We start from the raw sequence: 20,777 nt of genomic DNA, 5'->3' as shown, positions 1-20,777 counted from the left end.
CACGGACGCCACGGAGAGTTTATCTTTGGATTTACCAAGTGTATCCTCTTTACAATATTTTGTAATTAATTTTAGTAGCAGCAATCCCAAACTTGCAGTCACCATAGCAGCAAAAAAACACAGTGACGGCCATTTTTCAGATCCCGCAAAAATGTTTATACATCAATATTTCTCCAAAATAGAACCATATATTTATTTTTTAAAGGGCGATTTGTACAATTTTCTATGACCGATAGACATTTAACATGCATCTTACCTTATCCAGTACGATTATTTCGTCAGCATCCACGATGGTGGACAGCCTGTGTGCGATGAATACAGAGGTTCTGTGCATCACCATGTCACGCATTGCGCTCAGAATGTTCTGCCGGGTTCAGGAAAGAATACATTAGAATGACGTGTGCAGACAAATGACAGGGACCTGACGTTTTAATCAGAGCCGCCGCAACGTCTGCAAAGCATCGCCAACGCGGCTTAAACCCTACGCTGATGGGAGGATCTGGACCGTAACCTCATCACTGCCAGAGGGTGCAGCCAACACAATGCAAAATCACAGCAGGCCGCAAAGGGTTAAAATGATTAAACCGCAATCATTACTAGAAGTTAACCATGCACTACGGATCGCTACATGGAGGAACCATCTTCTCCCATCAAGATTTGGCATCAATGAAAGAATGGAGGTAATAGATGGAAAGTGTCTCAGATTTATTTTAAGACGCAATATCAAAGGTTTCCACAATACAGCACATGGGATCCTTGGATACAGAAACATTCACCTAATTAGATCCCTGGAAAATAGGACGTGTTTTAGGAAGATCGGAAGATCAAGGACAGGGGTTTCCAAACTTGTTTTGGTTAAGGAACCCTATGTGAAATTCGGAGGGACCCCAACCCTCTCTAATAGTGTGATCAGATGCACTGTAAGGAACCGCAACCCTCTCTAATAGCGCGTCTGAGATCAGATGCATTGTAAGGAACCCCAACCCTCTCCAATAGCGCGTCTGAGATCAGATGCATTGTAAGGATCCCCAACCCTCTCTAATAGCGCGTCTGACATCAGATGCATTGTAAGGAACCGCAACCCTCTCTAATAGCGTGTCTGAGATCAGATGCATTGTAAGGAACCCCAACCCTCTCCAATAGCGCGTCTGAGATCAGATGCATTGTAAGGATCCCCAACCCTCTCTAATAGCGCGTCTGACATCAGATGCATTGTAAGGAACCCCAACCCTCTCTAATAGCGCGTCTGAGATCAGATGCATTGTAAGGATCCCCAACCCTCTCTAATAGCGCGTCTGAGATCAGATGCATTGTAAGGAACCCCAACCCTCTCTAATAGCATGTCTGAGATCAGATGCATTGTAAGGAACCCCAACCCTCTCTAATAGCATGTCTGAGATCAGATGCATTGTAAGGAACCCCAACCCTCTCTAATAGCGCGTCTGTAACCCCAACCCTCTCTAATAGCGCGTCTGAGATCAGATGCATTGTAAGGAACCCCAACCCTCTCTAATAGCGCGTCTGAGATCAGATGCATTGTAAGGAACCCCCAAACCTCTCTAATAGCGCGTCTGAGATCAGATGCATTGTAAGGAACCCCAACCCTCTCTAATAGCGCGTCTGAGATCAGATGCATTGTAAATTCATTGTACAGTATTTGGTACAATTTTAAAATGACATGAAAATGAAAGGGAACCCTGCAGGGATGCGCGGGGAACCCTGGTTGAAGAAAACTGATCAAGGAATAGGTCACACGAATTTTAAAAACAAAAATACGATCCTACTAAGATTCAGATATTACTCTTCTCTCTCTTTTAATAAAGATTTTTGATCACATTTATGGCACTGTGCATTGTACCAATTGGTTCTGTATTATAATTGCTTGTGGAATCCCACACTCCCCTTTTCTCATTCCCCTAAACAACTCAATACAAATATATGTGGAGAAAAAAAAGGAAAGAAACGATGCAGAAAATGTAGCGATGAAACGTGTAGGGATGTTGGGCAGAGATTTCAGGGATGAAACATCTTCAATCTGTATATTTCGAACAACTTACAACGTGCTTAAACTGAACGGGTTACACATGTACCGCACAGAAAGCCCGATAAAGATAGAGGGACCACTAAATGTTATTATAGTATGAGTATGTAGAAAGCCAGTGCATCAGAAAGAACAAGTCCTGTTTAATATGATAAACTGCAGTTGGAATAAACTCCTTGAGAAAGGGCATACTGCCCGAAACGCGTTGGTGGACCCCTGCTGTGGCTTAGGGAGGACCTTTTGTCCACTTTTTATGTAATAAATAATTTTCTTTGCTGCACACCGTGAGCCGCCTTCTGTTACCTCTGGCAGTGCACTGCCTCATTTTCCTGCCTGTTCCTGTTATAGTATGAGAACAGATCTTAACGTCACCGTATCAAGTCACGCAGCACGGACCATGCGTCTCAATATCTTATCTCTGATATCACTTAAAGGGCCAGCCCCCCAGTGCACTATTGGCGCGCTTCCGTTTCAAGACATCAATGAAAGGGGAATAGCACCTTAAATGTACAATTTTAAAATCTTTTTACAAATATGTTTATGGACGTGTTTCTTCAATAAACAAATTTTACTAATGGCAGTGGCATATTTAATGGGTTAACTACAGATGAGTGAATATATATATATATATATATATATATCCAATAAAGAATATCCCTTGTGAGCACATTCACATGTCTTAGACAGGTCTGCAACCCTGCCTTTCACCATTATCACCTAGCGTACAGTGCTCCCACTGCAGCAAGGGATTCTGGGAAATGACATGCAAATGAGCACACAATGTGTCACCTTTTGCTTGGAATATCCATTCACATGGAGCCCATTTAAACAAATGCATCGCCGTTCACACAGCTTTTAAGCACAGCATGGGACTAGTGTGTATATATAATATATAATATATATATAAAATATATATATTTTTTTTATTATATATAAACGTTGATGTCGCCATAGTGATCAAATGATGGAAGGTTTTAACGATCTTTACCAAATTTCTTTTGTGCCAAGATTATATGTCCAGGGATATTGTTGATCGAGACATTTCTTCTTTTTTCGTTTAAGAGCATTATGCCGCCAACTTCAGCCAGAGGGATAAAGCCGTAAATTACCAGATACGGTCGGAAGGAAACAGAAATGTATTCATTTATACACACCGCAAGGGTTTTATTTTAAACGGTTAAGTGCTGAAGCGGGACCGGCGCTAGAGAGCCACAGCTCCTCCGGCACATCGCGCTTACGTGACCGCACCTTGGAGCGATCACATGATCACTGCGTCACGGATGACGCCAGAGGAAGTCCTCGTTCCTGCTCTGGCCAGATCGCGATCCGCTCTGCACAGGAGCGGAGGAAACCTGCCCATTGTGTGGGACTGGCTCTTTAACGTTCACATAATAACTCAATGCTTTGGGTGCTTTTTATGGTCTTTACCTCATTTCTTGCATACTAAGGGGCTGTGTCTATACAAGCCAAAGTGGCCACATGCAACGTTTTCGCCCCAAAAGCCCTACAGACTTCGGCGGTTATGGGATAAGGCTCCGAGTGCTTCAGCCGGGAGGATATGACGTTACCTCCTCAGTGATAGAATCCAAGGAAGACGTGGCCTCGTCGTACAGAATGATGGGCGGGTTCTTCAGCATTGCCCGGGCGATCGCCACTCTCTGCTTCTCCCCTCCTGAAGAAGGCGACAAATCCCACACTTCAATGCCGATGACACGGCCCCCGCCTACACTTTACTTACCAAGGGCTCCAAACCACTGCACATGCCTCATCGGTCTCCCAACCTGTGCTCCCCCTGCTACTAAATATGTGTGCTGCGAACCCCTAATTAATAAATCTCACTGCTGACCCCTCAAGACTATCGCTGACAAAACGGTGTGACGATCCCAGGCAGTGTAAGGCCCCGAGCTCTTGGGGGAGGGCGGGGGGCGAACAACCGCTTACTATACCACTCACGCCAAGTGCGCAGTCCTCACATGGGCTCAGGGCGCTACTATACTGCCTGGGAGACGGCATTACATATTTCTGCCAAACCCCTTGGAGACGCCTCACGCATGGATCCACAACTATGAAGTGCCTGTTCGAGTTCCCCCTGAGCTCCCACCCTCCATCTTCAGGACCCAGCAAGATGCAGGCTTGCAAACCATCCTTCCCCGCACATATCTTATTCTTTCATAGCGCTGCAGTGTATGCAGCGCTGAACATGGAACTTGCCAGGCACACGTCAGTGTTTAACCCAATTATTGGTGTTTGTGTTGGGTTCATTCTCCTATTCTGCCTCCAGCCCTTTACTGCCCTTTACTGGACAGACCCTTCTCTTCTGCGGGATTACCGGACAGTTTGAGCCCTCGTTCGCCCACTTGAGTGTTGTAGCCATGGGGCATGCGGAGGATGGCATCGTGTAGCCCTGCCAGCTTTGCCACGTGGTACACTTCCTCAGGGGTGGCACCGACGTTGCCGTACAGCAAGTTGTAGTACAGGGTGTTATGGAACAGGACAGCATCCTGCAGGAGAAAGACAAAGTCATCTAAGGTCACGGTGCGCTGGCTACGGCCACTCTCCATGACACCTAATCCCTACAGCAGCGTGTGTGTGTGTGTGTGTGTGTGTGTGTGTGTGTGTGTGTGTGTGTGTGTATAGTGCAGACACTGCTTCAGCACAGGTGGCTCAATAAGTCCCTGCTTCAGCACAGATGGTTCCATCAGAGGCTCAGATTGAGCCACCTGTGCTGAAGCTGGGATATCCTGACAACCTGACCAGTTTGGGGGGGGGGGGATTGGATTTGAGGACTGGAGTTGATCACTGCTCCTTTATACCTTTTTATTTATTTATTTTATGTAAAGATGTTTTCTTAAAACTATTTACAGTATCTGCAATTAATCTTCATTTATTCATCTACTTCATTGCCTTACTGCAGATGCCTGAACACCCGAGTCCCCCGGTTTAATATATTGTGAAGCTGTCCTCTCCATGCTTGGGAAGATGTAGGCCCCACTTAATTTTATTTTCTTCTAAATAGGCGCTGAAATTCTCAAGCACGAGGATGACAGCGTCACGTGATGAATGAGGGCGTATGTGGCAGTCGCCCGCTGTCAGACCTCCCAGCAGTGTGGTAAGGATGCAGTGCGTATCGGTGGCGTGTTAAACAGGTCATTGGGAGCACAGAGGTTTCGGTACCTGAGGAACAACGCCAATGGATTGCCTCAAGCTCTCCAGGCTGACATCTTGAATGTTCTGACCAGCCACGTACACGTTTCCCTTCTGAGGCTCGTAAAAGCGGAATAACAGTCGGACTAAGGTGCTCTTTCTTGGGTGAGACAGCAAAAAAACAAAAAAAAGCAAGTTCAACATCTCATCTCCAACACAAAGGGACGTTCCCATTCAATTCAGATTCCCTGACACCCAACGTAGTGGTCTATATATTTATTAGTCTAGGGTGCAAATCTGAGCAGCGTTTCGAGCCCAAAAAACTGTCGCTGATCAGATTTTATTGTTTGTATCTTATGATGTGTTAAATAAATGTATCTTTATATTTTTCTAATATCTCTCTCTCTTTCATCTAGCAAATCATTGGGTCACTGTCCGATTACCACTTTGAAGCTAACGGCACCCGAAAGACCAAACTTCTGGCCTTGTGCCTAACACAACAGGAATGTTCCCAAAAAGCTGACCGATGGGATGGTTACCGAGCAGTTCCTCACCCTGACCCACTGCCTCCCACGATCGCTATTTTTTTCCCTGCAGGCACTTCGAAGGACACCCCATCAAGGACCTTCTGGCCCTCCAGGTATTCAAAATAGACATCATCAAAGGTGATGGCTGCTGTCTGAGGAGTGACCAGGAGCAGAGGGGCCTTCTCTTTATTCTGAGAAGAAAAAAAAAGAGGTTACCGTCATTTAGCTGCGCAGGTAACGAATCCTGTGGTATTAATTGATGAACACTCGCCTGCAACAAGTAACCGCAAGTCTAGCATACAATATCGTCCGCAACAGGGAGGTGGGGGAGCTGGATAGCAGGGTATTACCAGACATCAAGGATAGTTTGGCAATGCTGGGTTTCCTATTGGGAAGGAGCCTGCTCCAATTTAATATTGAAGCCTTAAAGTGACAATTCATGAGTGTTTACCCCCCTTGGTTTGAAGCACGAAGTCTCCGGAGCTTAACCCCATACATTTCAGCTCCGGGGACCCTCTGCGCCCGGAGATACTTACCTCCGAAGAGGGTGTGGGTAACCGCTCTCCTAGCAGGGTTCACATTACGGAGGGATTTCAACGCATCCACGCCCTGCCGGCCAATAGGGAGCCGCGACGTTATCTGGGCCGGTTTTCTATTGGCCCACGTGAGGTGGGAGATTTAAACTTTAGAACCCAGCTAGCTGAGCGGGAGCTGCTACCAGCACACCCCGTACGGAGGTAAGGATCTCCGGAAGCAGGGGGTCCCCCCGGAGTTGCTACCAGCACCCCCCATACGGAGGTAAGTATCTCCGGAAGCAGGGGGTCCCCGAAGCTGAAATTAATGGGGTAAAACCTGTGTTAAAAGATAAAAAATCAAATGGCATGAATTGCTCCTTTAACTAGGCACGCAGACGCGGTCTGCCCCCCGGCACAGCTACTCTGCCCCCCGGCACAGCTACTCTGCCCCCCGGCACAGCTACTCTGCCCCCCGGCACAGCTACTCTGCCCCCCGGCACAGCTACTCTGCCCCCCGGCACAGCTACTCTGCCAGTTTTATCTATTTCCTACAAAATCCTACACTACCAGGGAATAGAAAAACAAAAAGCAGCAACGCTCAACCCCGCGGCTTTTTCTGCTTCGATGTTGCCCGGCGGTCGGTACACCTCCAGGAACCCTTGATCTACCCGCAGGGGCGGCCAACTCCAGTCCTCACGAGCCACCTACAGGTCGGGTTTTCAGGATATCCTTGGTGACTCAATCAGTGGCTCAGTCCTGTGCTGAAGCAGGGATACCCTGGAAACCTGACCTGTAGGGGGCCCTTGAGGACTGGAGTTGACCACCCCTGACCTACAGGCATATGTGGCCTGAACCCTGGAAATCGCATTTCCCCCTGCAGTACCGTCCGGTCACTGGTTCCCATGACATAACTTGGGTATTTCTCCCTGCAGTACCGTCCGGTCACTGGTTCCCATGACATAACTTGGGTATTTCTCCCTGCAGTAGCGTCCGGTCACTGGTTCCCATGACATAACTTGGGTATTTCTCCCTGCAGTACCGTCCGGTCACTGGTTCCCATGACATAACTTGGATCTGTGTTTTCTGTTGATACCTGTCCTATGCCTTATATTTGGATGATAAAACTTCTATCAACAGTGTGAATTTGTCTATGGGAACGGCTTTTATTTGTGATGAAGTACTGTGAGACAGAGGAGTAACCCCAGAGGCACTCACTTTAATCCTCGTGTCGACGCTCAGTAGGGTGAACAGGGTATTCATGTCTATGAGAGCTTGTCTGGTCTCTCTGTACACCGTTCCCAGGAAGTTCAAGGGCAGCGACAGCTGGAATAGCAGCCCGTTCACCATCACCAGGTCACCTATCGTCATGTTACCTGGATACAATGCAGCAGCACGTTAGGGGACCAGACTGGAGCGGTCACAGTGTAAATACAACCCAGCGGACAGTAGTATATGTCAGAGGTGGCTGTTCGGTCACGGCAATGATACTTTTTCTCAGGAACTAGAAGAAACGCTGCTCCAATGGAAGGCATGCAAGATTCTGGAGTTGCACAAGCCTTATACAAAAATAATGTATGTATGTCTTTATTTACATAACGCCGGCCATGTACACAGCGCCTCACAGCAGTAATACACGGGACATACTGATATAACACATAATGGGAATAAGCGCTTCAGAAATAAAAGTAACAATAGGAAAAGGAGTCCCTGCCCCGAAGAGCTTACAATCTAAGTGGTAAGAGGGGAGAATTTACAGACAGGAGGAGGGCGTTCTGATAAGTGCGTCTGCAGGGGGCCAAGGTCGATGTATGAGGTGTATAGTATCAGCCACGGAGCTACTTATATGCTTCATTAAAGAGGTGTGTGTTAAGATGGGTCTTAAAAAGGTGGATAGACCTTAAAAAGATGCTAATCGGATATTGAGGGGAAGGGTATTCCGGAGGTGTGGGGCAGCGAGTGCGAGAGATTTTTGGCGGGAGGGGGCTTTATATACAAAAAGGGGTAGAGAAGACATCCTTGAGCAGAACACAAGAGTCGGGCAGGTATATAGCAAGAAATTAGGGCTGAGATGTAAGGAGGGGCAGAGGAGGGTATAATGATATATTAGGGTGAGATGTAAGGAGGGGCAGAGGAGGGCATAGTGAGATATTAGGGTGAGATGTATGAAGGGGCAGAGGAGGGTATAGTGAGATATTAGGAGGAGCAGAGGAGGGCATAGTGAGATATTAGGGTGAGATGTATGAAGGGGCAGAGGAGGGTATAGTGAGATATTAGGAGGAGCAGAGGAGGGTATAGTGAGATATTAGGGGGGCAGAGGAGGGTATAGTGAGATATTAGGATGAGATGTAAGGAGGGGCAGAGGAGGCTATAGTGAGATATTAGGGTGAGATGAAAGGAGGGGCAGAGGAGGGTATAGTAATATATTAGGGCTGAGATGAAAGGAGGGGCAGAGGAGGGTATAGTAATATATTAGGGCTGAGATGTAAGGAGGTGCAGAGGAGGGTATAGTGAGATATTAGTGCTGAGATGTTAGGAGGGGCAGTGGAGGGTATAGTGAGATATTAGGAGGAGCAGAAGATGGTATAGTGAGATATTAGGATGAGATGTAAGGAGGGGCAGAGGAGGGTATAGTAATATATTAGGGCTGAGATGTAAGGAGGTGCAGAGGAGGGTATAGTGAGATATTATGATGAGACATAAGAAGGGGCAGAGGAGTGTATGAGAGATTAAGGCTGAGATGCAAGGAGGGGCAGAAGAGTGTATAGCATTAGGAGAGGAGGAACATTCTGTACAGTAAGTGATAGAGTTTAAAAGGAAGCCAGGTGAGGGATATCAGCAGGAGAGAAGCAGGGACAGATTTAGGAGAGAGTAAAGTGATTTTTGGGTTGTTTAGAGTATGCAGTTACTACGGTTATTGAAATGTGAATATACAGATTGTTACAAGATGAGTACTCTGCAGCCGCACATCGCAGCGCTGCAGCACATCGCAGCGCTGCAGCACATCGCAGCGCTGCAGCACATCGCAGCGCTGCAGCACATCGTGGCACCCTCACCTGCTAGAATCCCTTGGCTTGCGAGCACCATGATGGACGTGAGACCGATACTGAAAATGGCACTCTGCCCAAAGTTCAGCAAGGCTAAAGTGGAGGTCGTCTTCAGCGAGGCGTTCTCATAAGTCTTCAAAAACCCATCATACTTTTCAGCTTCATACTTTTCATTATTGAAATACTGCAGGCAAGAAAAACGGGTTAGAATCACTGCCGAAAGCGTGTGCGAAATACACAAAAAACTGGGTCTAAAGGCGGTGCTCGTCTGCCCAATATCACACAGTGTTACCGGCAGACATCAAAGCTCGAGGAATTCACATCAAAACTGGCACCCAATCATTGTTAAACAGGCATTTTCCCTGAAGTTTTAGGGGATCATTCTATATAGTCCAGGGCAGCCCATGAACAGCCTAAAGTAACTTATATAGCCAAGCCTGCCGTAAGCAAGCCGCTGATCTGCAGGACCACATTTCAACAGATGCAAACGGGGATCACTTACCTTAACGGTTTCATAATTGAGCAATGAGTCTATCGCAGCATTACCAGCTTCATTGTCCGCTTTGTTCATTTCTATCCGGAACCGCGTCCTACCAACCAAAAAAATACAAATGTTTTGTAGATTCTTCCCCTGCCAAAAAAAAAAACAAAAAACGCTTTTGTGGCGATGAAGGTTTAAAAAAAAAAGAAGAAAAAAAAAAACAAGTATCTGGATTTTCTATTTGTTGCAAAAAATGCTTTATATCAAATATGTATTTGGTAAAACCGCTCGCAAAACCATTTCTTCCTATGAAGAACAAAAACAATGAAAATAAGCCGATATATCTGAAGTAGTTCAGCATAAAAGAGAGAGAAAAAACAAAACCGCTGTTTCCAAGTGCAGCACGATAAGTTTTTTTGTTCGTTCCTCAGCAGCTTTCCCTTACTAAGGCAAATGAATGGTACAAGATGGATCAATGTATTTGTTACCTCCACTGTGTTATTCCAATAGTAAAAGCGGTGTAAGTTCCTAGTGTTCCCAACGCAACTAGTGCAAACTGGGCTCCACACTTGTAGTACTAGAGAAAAGACAAAAAAACAAACGTGAATTCATCGGAAACGGGAAACTTCACCCCTCCCCCCCCCCCCCCCCCAAAGGAAAAATTAGCCAAGCAGCAAAAAAATAGAAACACAATTATTGTAATTTGTTAAATTGGCTGTCATCTGCTTGGAACGCCTTAAAGTGGCATTGGCTACATATACAGCTGTGCGTCTCTCTCCATTTTTTAATTTTACTAAGCATTTAAGCTGCCGATCGATCAGTTCTCATGTGATGGATCGGCAAAATCCGGCTTCCCAGGGCACACAACATGGCCACCTATTTCAAGAGAGGAAGTGTTGTGGCTTCCGAAATTGTTGTTGGAACAACCCAAAGAATCTTGGTACATTAAAAGTCATTAAAAATGGCAGCGAGATTGGGGGGAGTGAGTGGGATGCGGGAAGTATGGACTGAAACTAAAGAAATTAATAAGGTTAGTTTGGCATGACCTAGCCTTCTTAAATCCATGCCGACGAGTCATTATTTTGTTACCCATTATAGGTGTCAGATTTGGGGTAAACAAAAAAAAAAAAAGGCATTAATTACCCGTTAAACATACAACTGAAATTAGTTAACTTTGGTACTAGGAGCAAAGTGAACAAATTCCCTACAACTGCACCCAATGGCTGAAACTTTAGCTAATTAGAGCAGCTGGGTGTTTGATTACTTATCTGGTAATGATCAGGGGTAATTTAACATCACTTGTATTGTGTGTGTATACAAGTATATACAAATAAATGAAAAAAAACACACGTTATTGGCAATATGATCTGTGCATATTGTTAACCGCCAACTTACAAAGTATCTCTTATTAGAAACCTCTAGCACACAAAGTATCTCTTATTAGAAACCTCTAGCACACAAAGTATCTCTTATTGGGAAACCTCTAGCACACAAAGTATCTCTTACTGGGAAACCTCTAGCACACAAAGTATCTCTTATTGGGAAACCTCTAGCACACAAAGTATCTCTTATTGGGAAACCTCTAGCACACAAAGTATCTCTTACTGGGAAACCTCTAGCACACAAAGTATCTCTTATTGGGAAACCTCTAGCACACAAAGTATCTCTTACTGGGAAACCTCTAGCACACAAAGTATCTCTTATTGGGAAACCTCTAGCACACAAAGTATCTCTTATTGGGAAACCTCTAGCACACAAAGTATCACTTATTGGGAAACCTCTAGCACACAAAGTATCACTTATTGGGAAACCTCTAACGTAGCACACAAAGTATCACTTATTGGGAAACCTCTAGCACACAAAGTATCACTTATTGGGAAACCTCTAGCACACAAAGTATCACTTATTGGGAAACCTCTAGCATACAAAGTATCACTTATTGGGAAACCTCTAGCACACAAAGTATCACTTATTGGGAAACCTCTAGCACACAAAGTATCACTTATTGGGAAACCTCTCTCCTCCACTGACGTAGCATACAAAGTGTACCTAGAACAGGCATCTTGGCCTCAATCCCACAGCATTTTCTTGCGACCGCCGGGACAGGACTTACCAATATACAGCTGACGAGTAACACCTCGAACATTGTGGGCCCCAGGTTAAACACCAAGGCGCTGAGCACGAAGCTGATGCCCCGCGTGCCCCTGTCGATGGCCTTGGACAGCGCTCCCGTCTGCCTGCTGAGGTGGAACCCCAGGTCCAGGTTGTGCAGGTGTAGGAACACGTTCTTGGCGACCCTCCTGATGGAATTCTGAGCCACCTTCCCGAACACGGCGTTCCTCAGTTCATTGAAGAGAGCAGAGCTAGCCCTGGACAATCCATCTAGAAACAAGAGCAGCTGCAGGCTTAGCAGATGAAGCTTTCGCGAGCAATGTGCCAGCCATCGTGACTTCCAGAGGACATCACCAAGCCCAGGTGACGTTCATTGGAAGCCACGGGGGCTGGCACACTGTTGACCGTAGTGACATCCAATAGACGTCACCAGTTGCTGGAGACCCTCCATTTGTGTCATTAGGGGGCTTGTCACAACTAAATTCCCCAAGTGCTACACTGGAGATAACGTGGCCTTGATTACCGCAAGCCCCGGCACTGGGATAAGGTGGGGCCTCCGGCACAGAGTGGTTTAATACTACACAATGTACGCTCAGAGCAAATAAAAAATATATTAAATGTAATCCCCTCTGTGGTTGCCATGGTAAACTTTAGTCTTCACCGGGCTCTGGGGAGAGCTCCATTTTAAACCACAAAAACAAATATTTAAAACTCATATCTCCTGGACAAAGCATTGGATTCAAAATTAAAAAAGCACGTTGGAATGGGCAAGAAAAAAAAACACGTCTCTCCCACTGCGGTCTTCGGACAAGATCCGCAAATGGGGTGCCAAGCTCCAGCATGCCTCCATTCCCACCCATATAACGATTAGCACCCTTTCTTGGATCTGTACCTCGGATGGCAGCAGCGAGGAAGAGACAGGTACTGTATCTACTGAAGACGGATTGGTCATGAATCCAGCATCATAAATGGCATTACAAATCAAAATGTGAAATTATGCGACTGATCCCTTTAGTGCCGAGGATAGAAAAAAAGACAAGCGCAAGAGTCTCATCGCAAGGTGATTTTAGTAAAAAGGATATGTTACTAAACCTCCTCTTGCTATGAGAATCTCGCGCTTGTCTTCTTTCTAACTTCATTACTTCTTGATGTGCTGAGCCATCTTTTGTGATCAGCTGCATTGTCTCACACCTTGGAATTTAGTTCCATTGCCAACAATTGTTGGTCTGAACGTCACTATCGATCTCTCAGTCTCTGTGCCAATTAATACGTAGAACATTACCACGCTTGGTTTAGAGCGCAGCTCTTTATCTAGATCCTATAATGCACCTGTACATTTTAAACATACATTAAAAGAGAGAGGGCATCATGGGAAATCCCCCAAAGCACTGCAATGCTGCCCTGGCAGTGAACGTGTTAAAAGGTACACGCAGGGGATTTAAACCTCTATTGTGTATCTGGGGGTAACAATCTCGGACACCAGAGGGTCCACAGAGCTGTAATTAACGTGGTTCGTCTCCATATACCTGCCCTGCTACCCACACGTGTAACAAAAAATAGGGGGGGTGGGGATGGGGGCAAGGAAGGGTCTTAACAATAAAGTATGTGTGTGGGGGGGGGGGGGAGACTGCTTCTTTGCTGTATTCTATAGAGCAGGGCTGACCAACTTGCTGACTGAGCCACCTGTGCTGAAGCAGGGATATCTGTTGGTGGCCTTTAAGGACTGGAGTTGGCCTCCCCTAGTACAGATCCAATGTTTAAATTAATCATCATCAAACTACTGAAATATATTAATCACAGTCCTGGTACCGTCCGGCCACAGAGTCGCTCTACGTGTCTTGTTCGCAAGGGGAGCGAAACGCGCTAGTGCAGGCGTGACCAACTCCAGTCTTCAAGGGCCACCAAAAGGTCAGGTATTACGGATATCCCTGCTTCAGCACAGGTAGCTCAATCAGTGGCTCAGTCAAAGACTGAGGACCTTGGAGTTGGTCACCCCAGTACTAATATCTCTATTGTTTGCACCAACTGCAGCGTCATAATTTAGCTCCGTGTAAGCTTGCGCAGGATCAGCAATTACTCCATTTTGCATTTTCTTTTGCTAGCCATGCAATAAATCCAATTATTTTATGCTGATTTGATGGCATCAAAAAGGGACGTGCTGCTGGGATCATGTCAGCGGGAGATGGCAACGCGCGCTCATTTCAGAGCGGAAATAAGGGAAATGCTCATTACTTTCCGCCACGTTTGCCACGGCTCCAGGAGGACAGGGAGAGAGCGGAGACGTGGAGAAGAGAAGGGAAACTGGTGCAGGAGGTTACACGTAAAAACTTCTGATGATCAAAGACCAAAGAGACGTCCGCGTGTATATAATGGAAGAACAGAGCGAGAGCTGGCCGTGGATATAAATAAAAGCTGAGAGAGGGATCTCTCAGAATATACAACATGCCAGAACAAAAGGCTCATGGTCTAAAGCTGCAAGGTAGAAGAGACGCGAGGCAAAAAAACCACTTTGCTGAAGAGGTAGTGTGTGCCATGGGACAGCCACCCAGCAGATGTGGGGTAGGCAAATGGAGTGAGAGGGACCAAAAATAAAAAACATGCGAGATAAATGAGCAGAAACAGGCAGGTAAACAAAAACACAACAGCAGCAGATCGTTACGGGCCTACAGTTTTGGAAATGAATGAAAAACCAACAGACGGGGCTTTTTGCCTGTTAGCGGTTTCTGAAACATCACAGAGAATGAAAGGGGGGGGGAGAGAAAAAAAGAAAGAAGAGACGCGAGACACAACGCCGACAACTTCTTATTAGAGCGCAGAATCAAATCTCTAATACACCATTACATTAATAACTCGGATCATGGCAGGGAACAGCAGCAATTAAAGAAATACACACCAAGTTGCCAAGGATGAGCAATTAGTTGGTTTATCAAGAGTTTTCCCCCTTTTTTTTTTGCTAGCCTTGTGCTCTTAAATATTTGTGAAATCTGCTTTCCCTTTTTTTTTTTTTTTAATAAATGATACAATTCAGATTTGGAACTTTGATATTTTTTTCTTTCAATAAATTAATAAAACAATTTTTTTTTTTTTTTGAAAAGCAGACACCTGCTGCCACCGATGGTAAATATATCCTGTGAGGCTATAGTATGGGGGGGGGGGGGGGGGGGGAGTCCATCAACATAAAAATGTCAAACTGCCCATCCTTTCATTAGAGATATTGATTAGAAAGGTAAACTAGTTCAGGGGCAGCCAAGTCCAATCCTCAAGGGCCACCAACAGGCCAAGTGTTATGGATATCCCCCTGCTTCAGTTGTCTGAGTCACCTGTGCTGAAGCAGGGATATACTTAAAACCTGACCTGGAGGATATCATTGTTGCAATCTGTTTCTGGGGCGTCAGCATTAAAAACAAAAAAAACATATGACATATTTATGGCGCCCTGATATCTCCTACCTTTGACGTAACAATAATGGATAAAACATCCACTCACCAAGGTACAATTACATTTAAAAAAATAAAATAAACAATAAAAAACCCCCACACTGCTGAAAAGATTCTTTTTTTTTTTTTTTTCTTTTAAAGCCCAGAAAGTCATTAAACCTGCAGGTCAAAAAATAACGGTCATCAGTAATTAAAAGGTGATTACAGTCAAAATAGCATTTGCAAGAAGTAATGTGATAAAGCAGCGATGCGGTGTTATAATATGCAGGTTTTTACCCGTAAAAAAAAATCTCCCACTTGCGGCAAACATGCCACATTCGGAGTAATAATTTGCAAAGAAGGGTGGGGGGCCGTGCCGGTCCTATCTTCCACATAGTAACAGAGGAGGGAGAGGGAGTAGGGGGTGTGATACCTTTTATTGGACAACAAGTAGTTGATACGTTATAAGCTTTCCAACCTCTCAGGGTCCTTCATCAGGTCCGACCCCGACCCTGAGAGCTTGTAACGTATCAACTACTTGTTGTTTCAATAAGAGATATCACACCCCAACTCCCTCTCCCTCCTCTGTTACTACATCTAATGATTGTGACAAACGAGTTTATTGAGAGCAGATACTTTTTTGGCTTTGCCCCCTGACCAGTAGAGGGGCAAGTCTCTTTGCCACGAACACACGGCTCTGTAAAGCGTTGCCACAAAACCAACATGGCATGTTCGCAGTCAGACTTCACCCACACAATGTGGGCATGGTTGTATCCTTCTATGCGACACGAATAACACAGATTTGCTACAGAAAAGTCTCACTTTCTGCATATTTTTTTCTTTGCTAAATACAGTATGGTGATTTTTTTTTTTTTTTTTTAACATCAACCTTGCGGTTAGGACACGGGTAACTGCAGTATCACAATACCACGGCCTCTACTGTACATACGACAGATACATCGTGCATTCAACCTACGGCGGTGTCTGATCCAATACAAGCCTTGGAAGTGAAGGATGAATCCTACAATTGTGTATCTGGGATGGGCCCATTGTGGGGGATCCTGCAATACGTCCGCCACAAAAATACTATTCATTCAAATAGACCGGAGGTCATAGTGCAAAACACGCACAAAAACCCCGTAACGATGGAAATCTTCCAACACAAAGCCAAGTGCTACTTTACTTGCCAAAACAAGGCCGCGATTATAGTAGGCGGGCGCGACGGAGAGCATGGCGTCGCGCACTCCTGTCACCCGAGCGATGTGTGCGCTTTTAGATGGAGACGTGGCGGATGCGTCACCAGGCTGGTTCGCGCTCTTTGGCTGAACCGCTCACGTGATGCGGCCGTCGCGCACTATGGCCGACCCATAACAGCTGCTGCACTTTGTTCGTGCAGCGCGTGAAATCGCACCCGCCGTCGCGCTCACTATAATCGTGGCTTTTATAAACAGCAACATTTTAAAAAAGGCATAAAAATCGCAGCGGGGCGCGAGTGTACTCAAGAAGCGTTAACGGAACATATGCGCAGGATAGTTGTACTTACAGCCAATCAGAACGGCCGTTGCCATTGTCGCGACTGTATTTGGCGCATCGCTCAGGTTCAGCACGTTTCCAGACATCTGGTTGAGGTCATCGATTGCGTATTTAAACATGAAGGGGACCATGATGTTCATTGCCTGCAAGCAGAGAAGGAATCGGCACAGGGAAGAGGCTGGGGCACAGGCGGGGAGCTCTCTGGGACGGGCACAGGGAAGAGGCTGGGGCACAGGCGGGGAGCTCTCTGGGACGGGCACAGGGAAGAGGCTGGGGCACAGGCGGGGAGCTCTCTGGGACGGGCACAGGGAAGAGGCTGGGGTACAGGCGGGGAGCTCTCTGGGACGGGCACAGGGAAGAGGCTGGGGTACAGGCGGGGAGCTCTCTGGGACGGGCACAGGGAAGAGGCTGGGGCACAGGTGGGGAGCTCTCTGGGACGGGCACAGGGAAGAGGCTGGGGCAGGCGGGGAGCTCTCTGGGACGGGCACAGGGAAGAGGCTGGGGCACAGGCGGGGAGCTCTCTGGGACGGGCACAGGGAAGAGGCTGGGGCACAGGTGGGGAGCTCTCTGGGACGGGCACAGGGAAGAGGCTGGGGCACAGGCGGGGAGCTCTCTGGGACGGGCACAGGGAAGAGGCTGGGGCACAGGTGGGGAGCTCTCTGGGACGGGCACAGGGAAGAGGCTGGGGCACAGGCGGGGAGCTCTCTGGGACGGGCACAGGGAAGAGGCTCGGGCACAGGCGGGGAGCTCTCTGGGACGGGCACAGGGAAGAGGCTGGGGCACAGGCGGGGAGCTCTCTGGGACGGGCACAGGGAAGAGGCTGGGGCACAGGCGGGGAGCTCTCTGGGACGGGCACAGGGAAGAGGCTGGGGCACAGGCGGGGAGCTCTCTGGGACGGGCACAGGGAAGAGGCTGGGGCACAGGCGGGGAGCTCTCTGGGACGGGCACAGGGAAGAGGCTGGGGCACAGGCGGGGAGCTCTCTGGGACGGGCACAGGGAAGAGGCTGGGGCACAGGCGGGGAGCTCTCTGGGACGGGCACAGGGAAGAGGCTGGGGCACAGGCGGGGAGCTCTCTGGGACGGGCACAGGGAAGAGGCTGGGGCACAGGCGGGGAGCTCTCTGGGACGGGCACAGGGAAGAGGCTGGGGCACAGGCGGGGAGCTCTCTGGGACGGGCACAGGGAAGAGGCTGGGGCACAGGCGGGGAGCTCTCTGGGACGGGCACAGGGAAGAGGCTGGGGCACAGGCGGGGAGCTCTCTGGGACGGGCACAGGGAAGAGGCTGGGGCACAGGCGGGGAGCTCTCTGGGACGGGCACAGGGAAGAGGCTGGGGCACAGGCGGGGAGCTCTCTGGGACGGGCACAGGGAAGAGGCTGGGGCACAGGCGGGGAGCTCTCTGGGACGGGCACAGGGAAGAGGCTGGGGCACAGGCGGGGAGCTCTCTGGGACGGGCACAGGGAAGAGGCTGGGGCACAGGCGGGGAGCTCTCTGGGACGGGCACAGGGAAGAGGCTGGGGCACAGGCGGGGAGCTCTCTGGGACGGGCACAGGGAAGAGGCTGGGGCACAGGCGGGGAGCTCTCTGGGACGGGCACAGGGAAGAGGCTGGGGCACAGGCGGGGAGCTCTCTGGGACGGGCACAGGGAAGAGGCTGGGGCACAGGCGGGGAGCTCTCTGGGACGGGCACAGGGAAGAGGCTGGGGCACAGGCGGGGAGCTCTCTGGGACGGGCACAGGGAAGAGGCTGGGGCACAGGCGGGGAGCTCTCTGGGACGGGCACAGGGAAGAGGCTGGGGCACAGGCGGGGAGCTCTCTGGGACGGGCACAGGGAAGAGGCTGGGGCACAGGCGGGGAGCTCTCTGGGACGGGCACAGGGAAGAGGCTGGGGTACAGGCGGGGAGCTCTCTGGGACGGGCACAGGGAAGAGGCTGGGGCACAGGCGGGGAGCTCTCTGGGACGGGCACAGGGAAGAGGCTGGGGCACAGGCGGGGAGCTCTCTGGGACGGGCACAGGGAAGAGGCTGGGGCACAGGCGGGGAGCTCTCTGGGACGGGCACAGGGAAGAGGCTGGGGCACAGGCGGGGAGCTCTCTGGGACGGGCACAGGGAAGAGGCTGGGGCACAGGCGGGGAGCTCTCTGGGACGGGCACAGGGAAGAGGCTCGGGCACAGGCGGGGAGCTCTCTGGGACGGGCACAGGGAAGAGGCTGGGGCACAGGCGGGGAGCTCTCTGGGACGGGCACAGGGAAGATGCTGGGGCACAGGCGGGGAGCTCTCTGGGACAGGCACAGGGAAGAGGCTGGGGCACAGGCGGGGAGCTCTCTGGGACGGGCACAGGGAAGAGGCTCGGGCACAGGCGGGGAGCTCTCTGGGACGGGCACAGGGAAGAGGCTGGGGCACAGGCGGGGAGCTCTCTGGGACGGGCACAGGGAAGAGGCTGGGGCACAGGCGGGGAGCTCTCTGGGACGGGCACAGGGAAGAGGCTGGGGCACAGGCGGGGAGCTCTCTGGGACGGGCACAGGGAAGAGGCTGGGGCACAGGCGGGGAGCTCTCTGGGACGGGCACAGGGAAGAGGCTGGGGCACAGGCGGGGAGCTCTCTGGGACGGGCACAGGGAAGAGGCTGGGGCACAGGCGGGGAGCTCTCTGGGACGGGCACAGGGAAGAGGCTCGGGCACAGGCGGGGAGCTCTCTGGGACGGGCACAGGGAAGAGGCTGGGGCACAGGCGGGGAGCTCTCTGGGACGGGCACAGGGAAGAGGCTGGGGCACAGGCGGGGAGCTCTCTGGGACGGGCACAGGGAAGAGGCTGGGGCACAGGCGGGGAGCTCTCTGGGACGGGCACAGGGAAGAGGCTGGGGCACAGGCGGGGAGCTCTCTGGGACGGGCACAGGGAAGAGGCTGGGGCACAGGCGGGGAGCTCTCTGGGACGGGCACAGGGAAGAGGCTGGGGCACAGGCGGGGAGCTCTCTGGGACGGGCACAGGGAAGAGGCTGGGGCACAGGCGGGGAGCTCTCTGGGACGGGCACAGGGAAGAGGCTGGGGCACAGGCGGGGAGCTCTCTGGGACGGGCACAGGGAAGAGGCTGGGGCACAGGCGGGGAGCTCTCTGGGACGGGCACAGGGAAGAGGCTGGGGCACAGGCGGGGAGCTCTCTGGGACGGGCACAGGGAAGAGGCTCGGGCACAGGCGGGGAGCTCTCTGGGACGGGCACAGGGAAGAGGCTGGGGCACAGGCGGGGAGCTCTCTGGGACGGGCACAGGGAAGATGCTGGGGCACAGGCGGGGAGCTCTCTGGGACAGGCACAGGGAAGAGGCTGGGGCACAGGCGGGGAGCTCTCTGGGACGGGCACAGGGAAGAGGCTCGGGCACAGGCGGGGAGCTCTCTGGGACGGGCACAGGGAAGAGGCTGGGGCACAGGCGGGGAGCTCTCTGGGACGGGCACAGGGAAGAGGCTGGGGCACAGGCGGGGAGCTCTCTGGGACGGGCACAGGGAAGAGGCTGGGGCACAGGCGGGGAGCTCTCTGGGACGGGCACAGGGAAGAGGCTGGGGCACAGGCGGGGAGCTCTCTGGGACGGGCACAGGGAAGAGGCTGGGGCACAGGCGGGGAGCTCTCTGGGACGGGCACAGGGAAGAGGCTGGGGCACAGGCGGGGAGCTCTCTGGGACGGGCACAGGGAAGAGGCTGGGGCACAGGCGGGGAGCTCTCTGGGACGGGCACAGGGAAGAGGCTGGGGCACAGGCGGGGAGCTCTCTGGGACGGGCACAGGGAAGAGGCTGGGGCACAGGCGGGGAGCTCTCTGGGACGGGCACAGGGAAGAGGCTGGGGCACAGGCGGGGAGCTCTCTGGGACGGGCACAGGGAAGAGGCTGGGGCACAGGCGGGGAGCTCTCTGGGACGGGCACAGGGAAGAGGCTGGGGCACAGGCGGGGAGCTCTCTGGGACAGGCACAGAAGCATTTGCTATAGACATACATG

General features: G+C 50.3%; 1 protein-coding gene across 2 annotated transcripts in view; it reads right to left on the bottom strand.

Moving 5' to 3' along the window:
* The window catches only part of ABCB7 (ATP binding cassette subfamily B member 7), a 43,378-nt gene that overhangs the window by 5,077 nt on the left and 17,524 nt on the right, over positions 1-20,777 (bottom strand). For both annotated transcript variants that reach the window (XM_075573504.1, XM_075573503.1), the window contains exons 5-15: positions 16,824-16,956; positions 11,866-12,134; positions 10,241-10,329; positions 9,774-9,861; positions 9,281-9,455; positions 7,443-7,600; positions 5,740-5,903; positions 5,216-5,345; positions 4,371-4,542; positions 3,610-3,713; positions 257-364 (exon numbers count right to left, since the gene is read on the bottom strand). In XM_075573504.1, coding sequence (XP_075429619.1) covers positions 257-364; positions 3,610-3,713; positions 4,371-4,542; positions 5,216-5,345; positions 5,740-5,903; positions 7,443-7,600; positions 9,281-9,455; positions 9,774-9,861; positions 10,241-10,329; positions 11,866-12,134; positions 16,824-16,956 — 1,590 coding nt within the window. The remainder of the gene's footprint in view (positions 1-256; positions 365-3,609; positions 3,714-4,370; positions 4,543-5,215; positions 5,346-5,739; positions 5,904-7,442; positions 7,601-9,280; positions 9,456-9,773; positions 9,862-10,240; positions 10,330-11,865; positions 12,135-16,823; positions 16,957-20,777) is intronic.

Source organism: Ascaphus truei, chromosome 16, assembly GCF_040206685.1.
Source record: "Ascaphus truei isolate aAscTru1 chromosome 16, aAscTru1.hap1, whole genome shotgun sequence".
Lineage (NCBI taxonomy): Eukaryota > Metazoa > Chordata > Amphibia > Anura > Ascaphidae > Ascaphus > Ascaphus truei.
The sequence above is the reverse complement of the archived record's forward strand: the minus strand, read 5'-3'. Positions and strand labels throughout refer to the sequence as shown.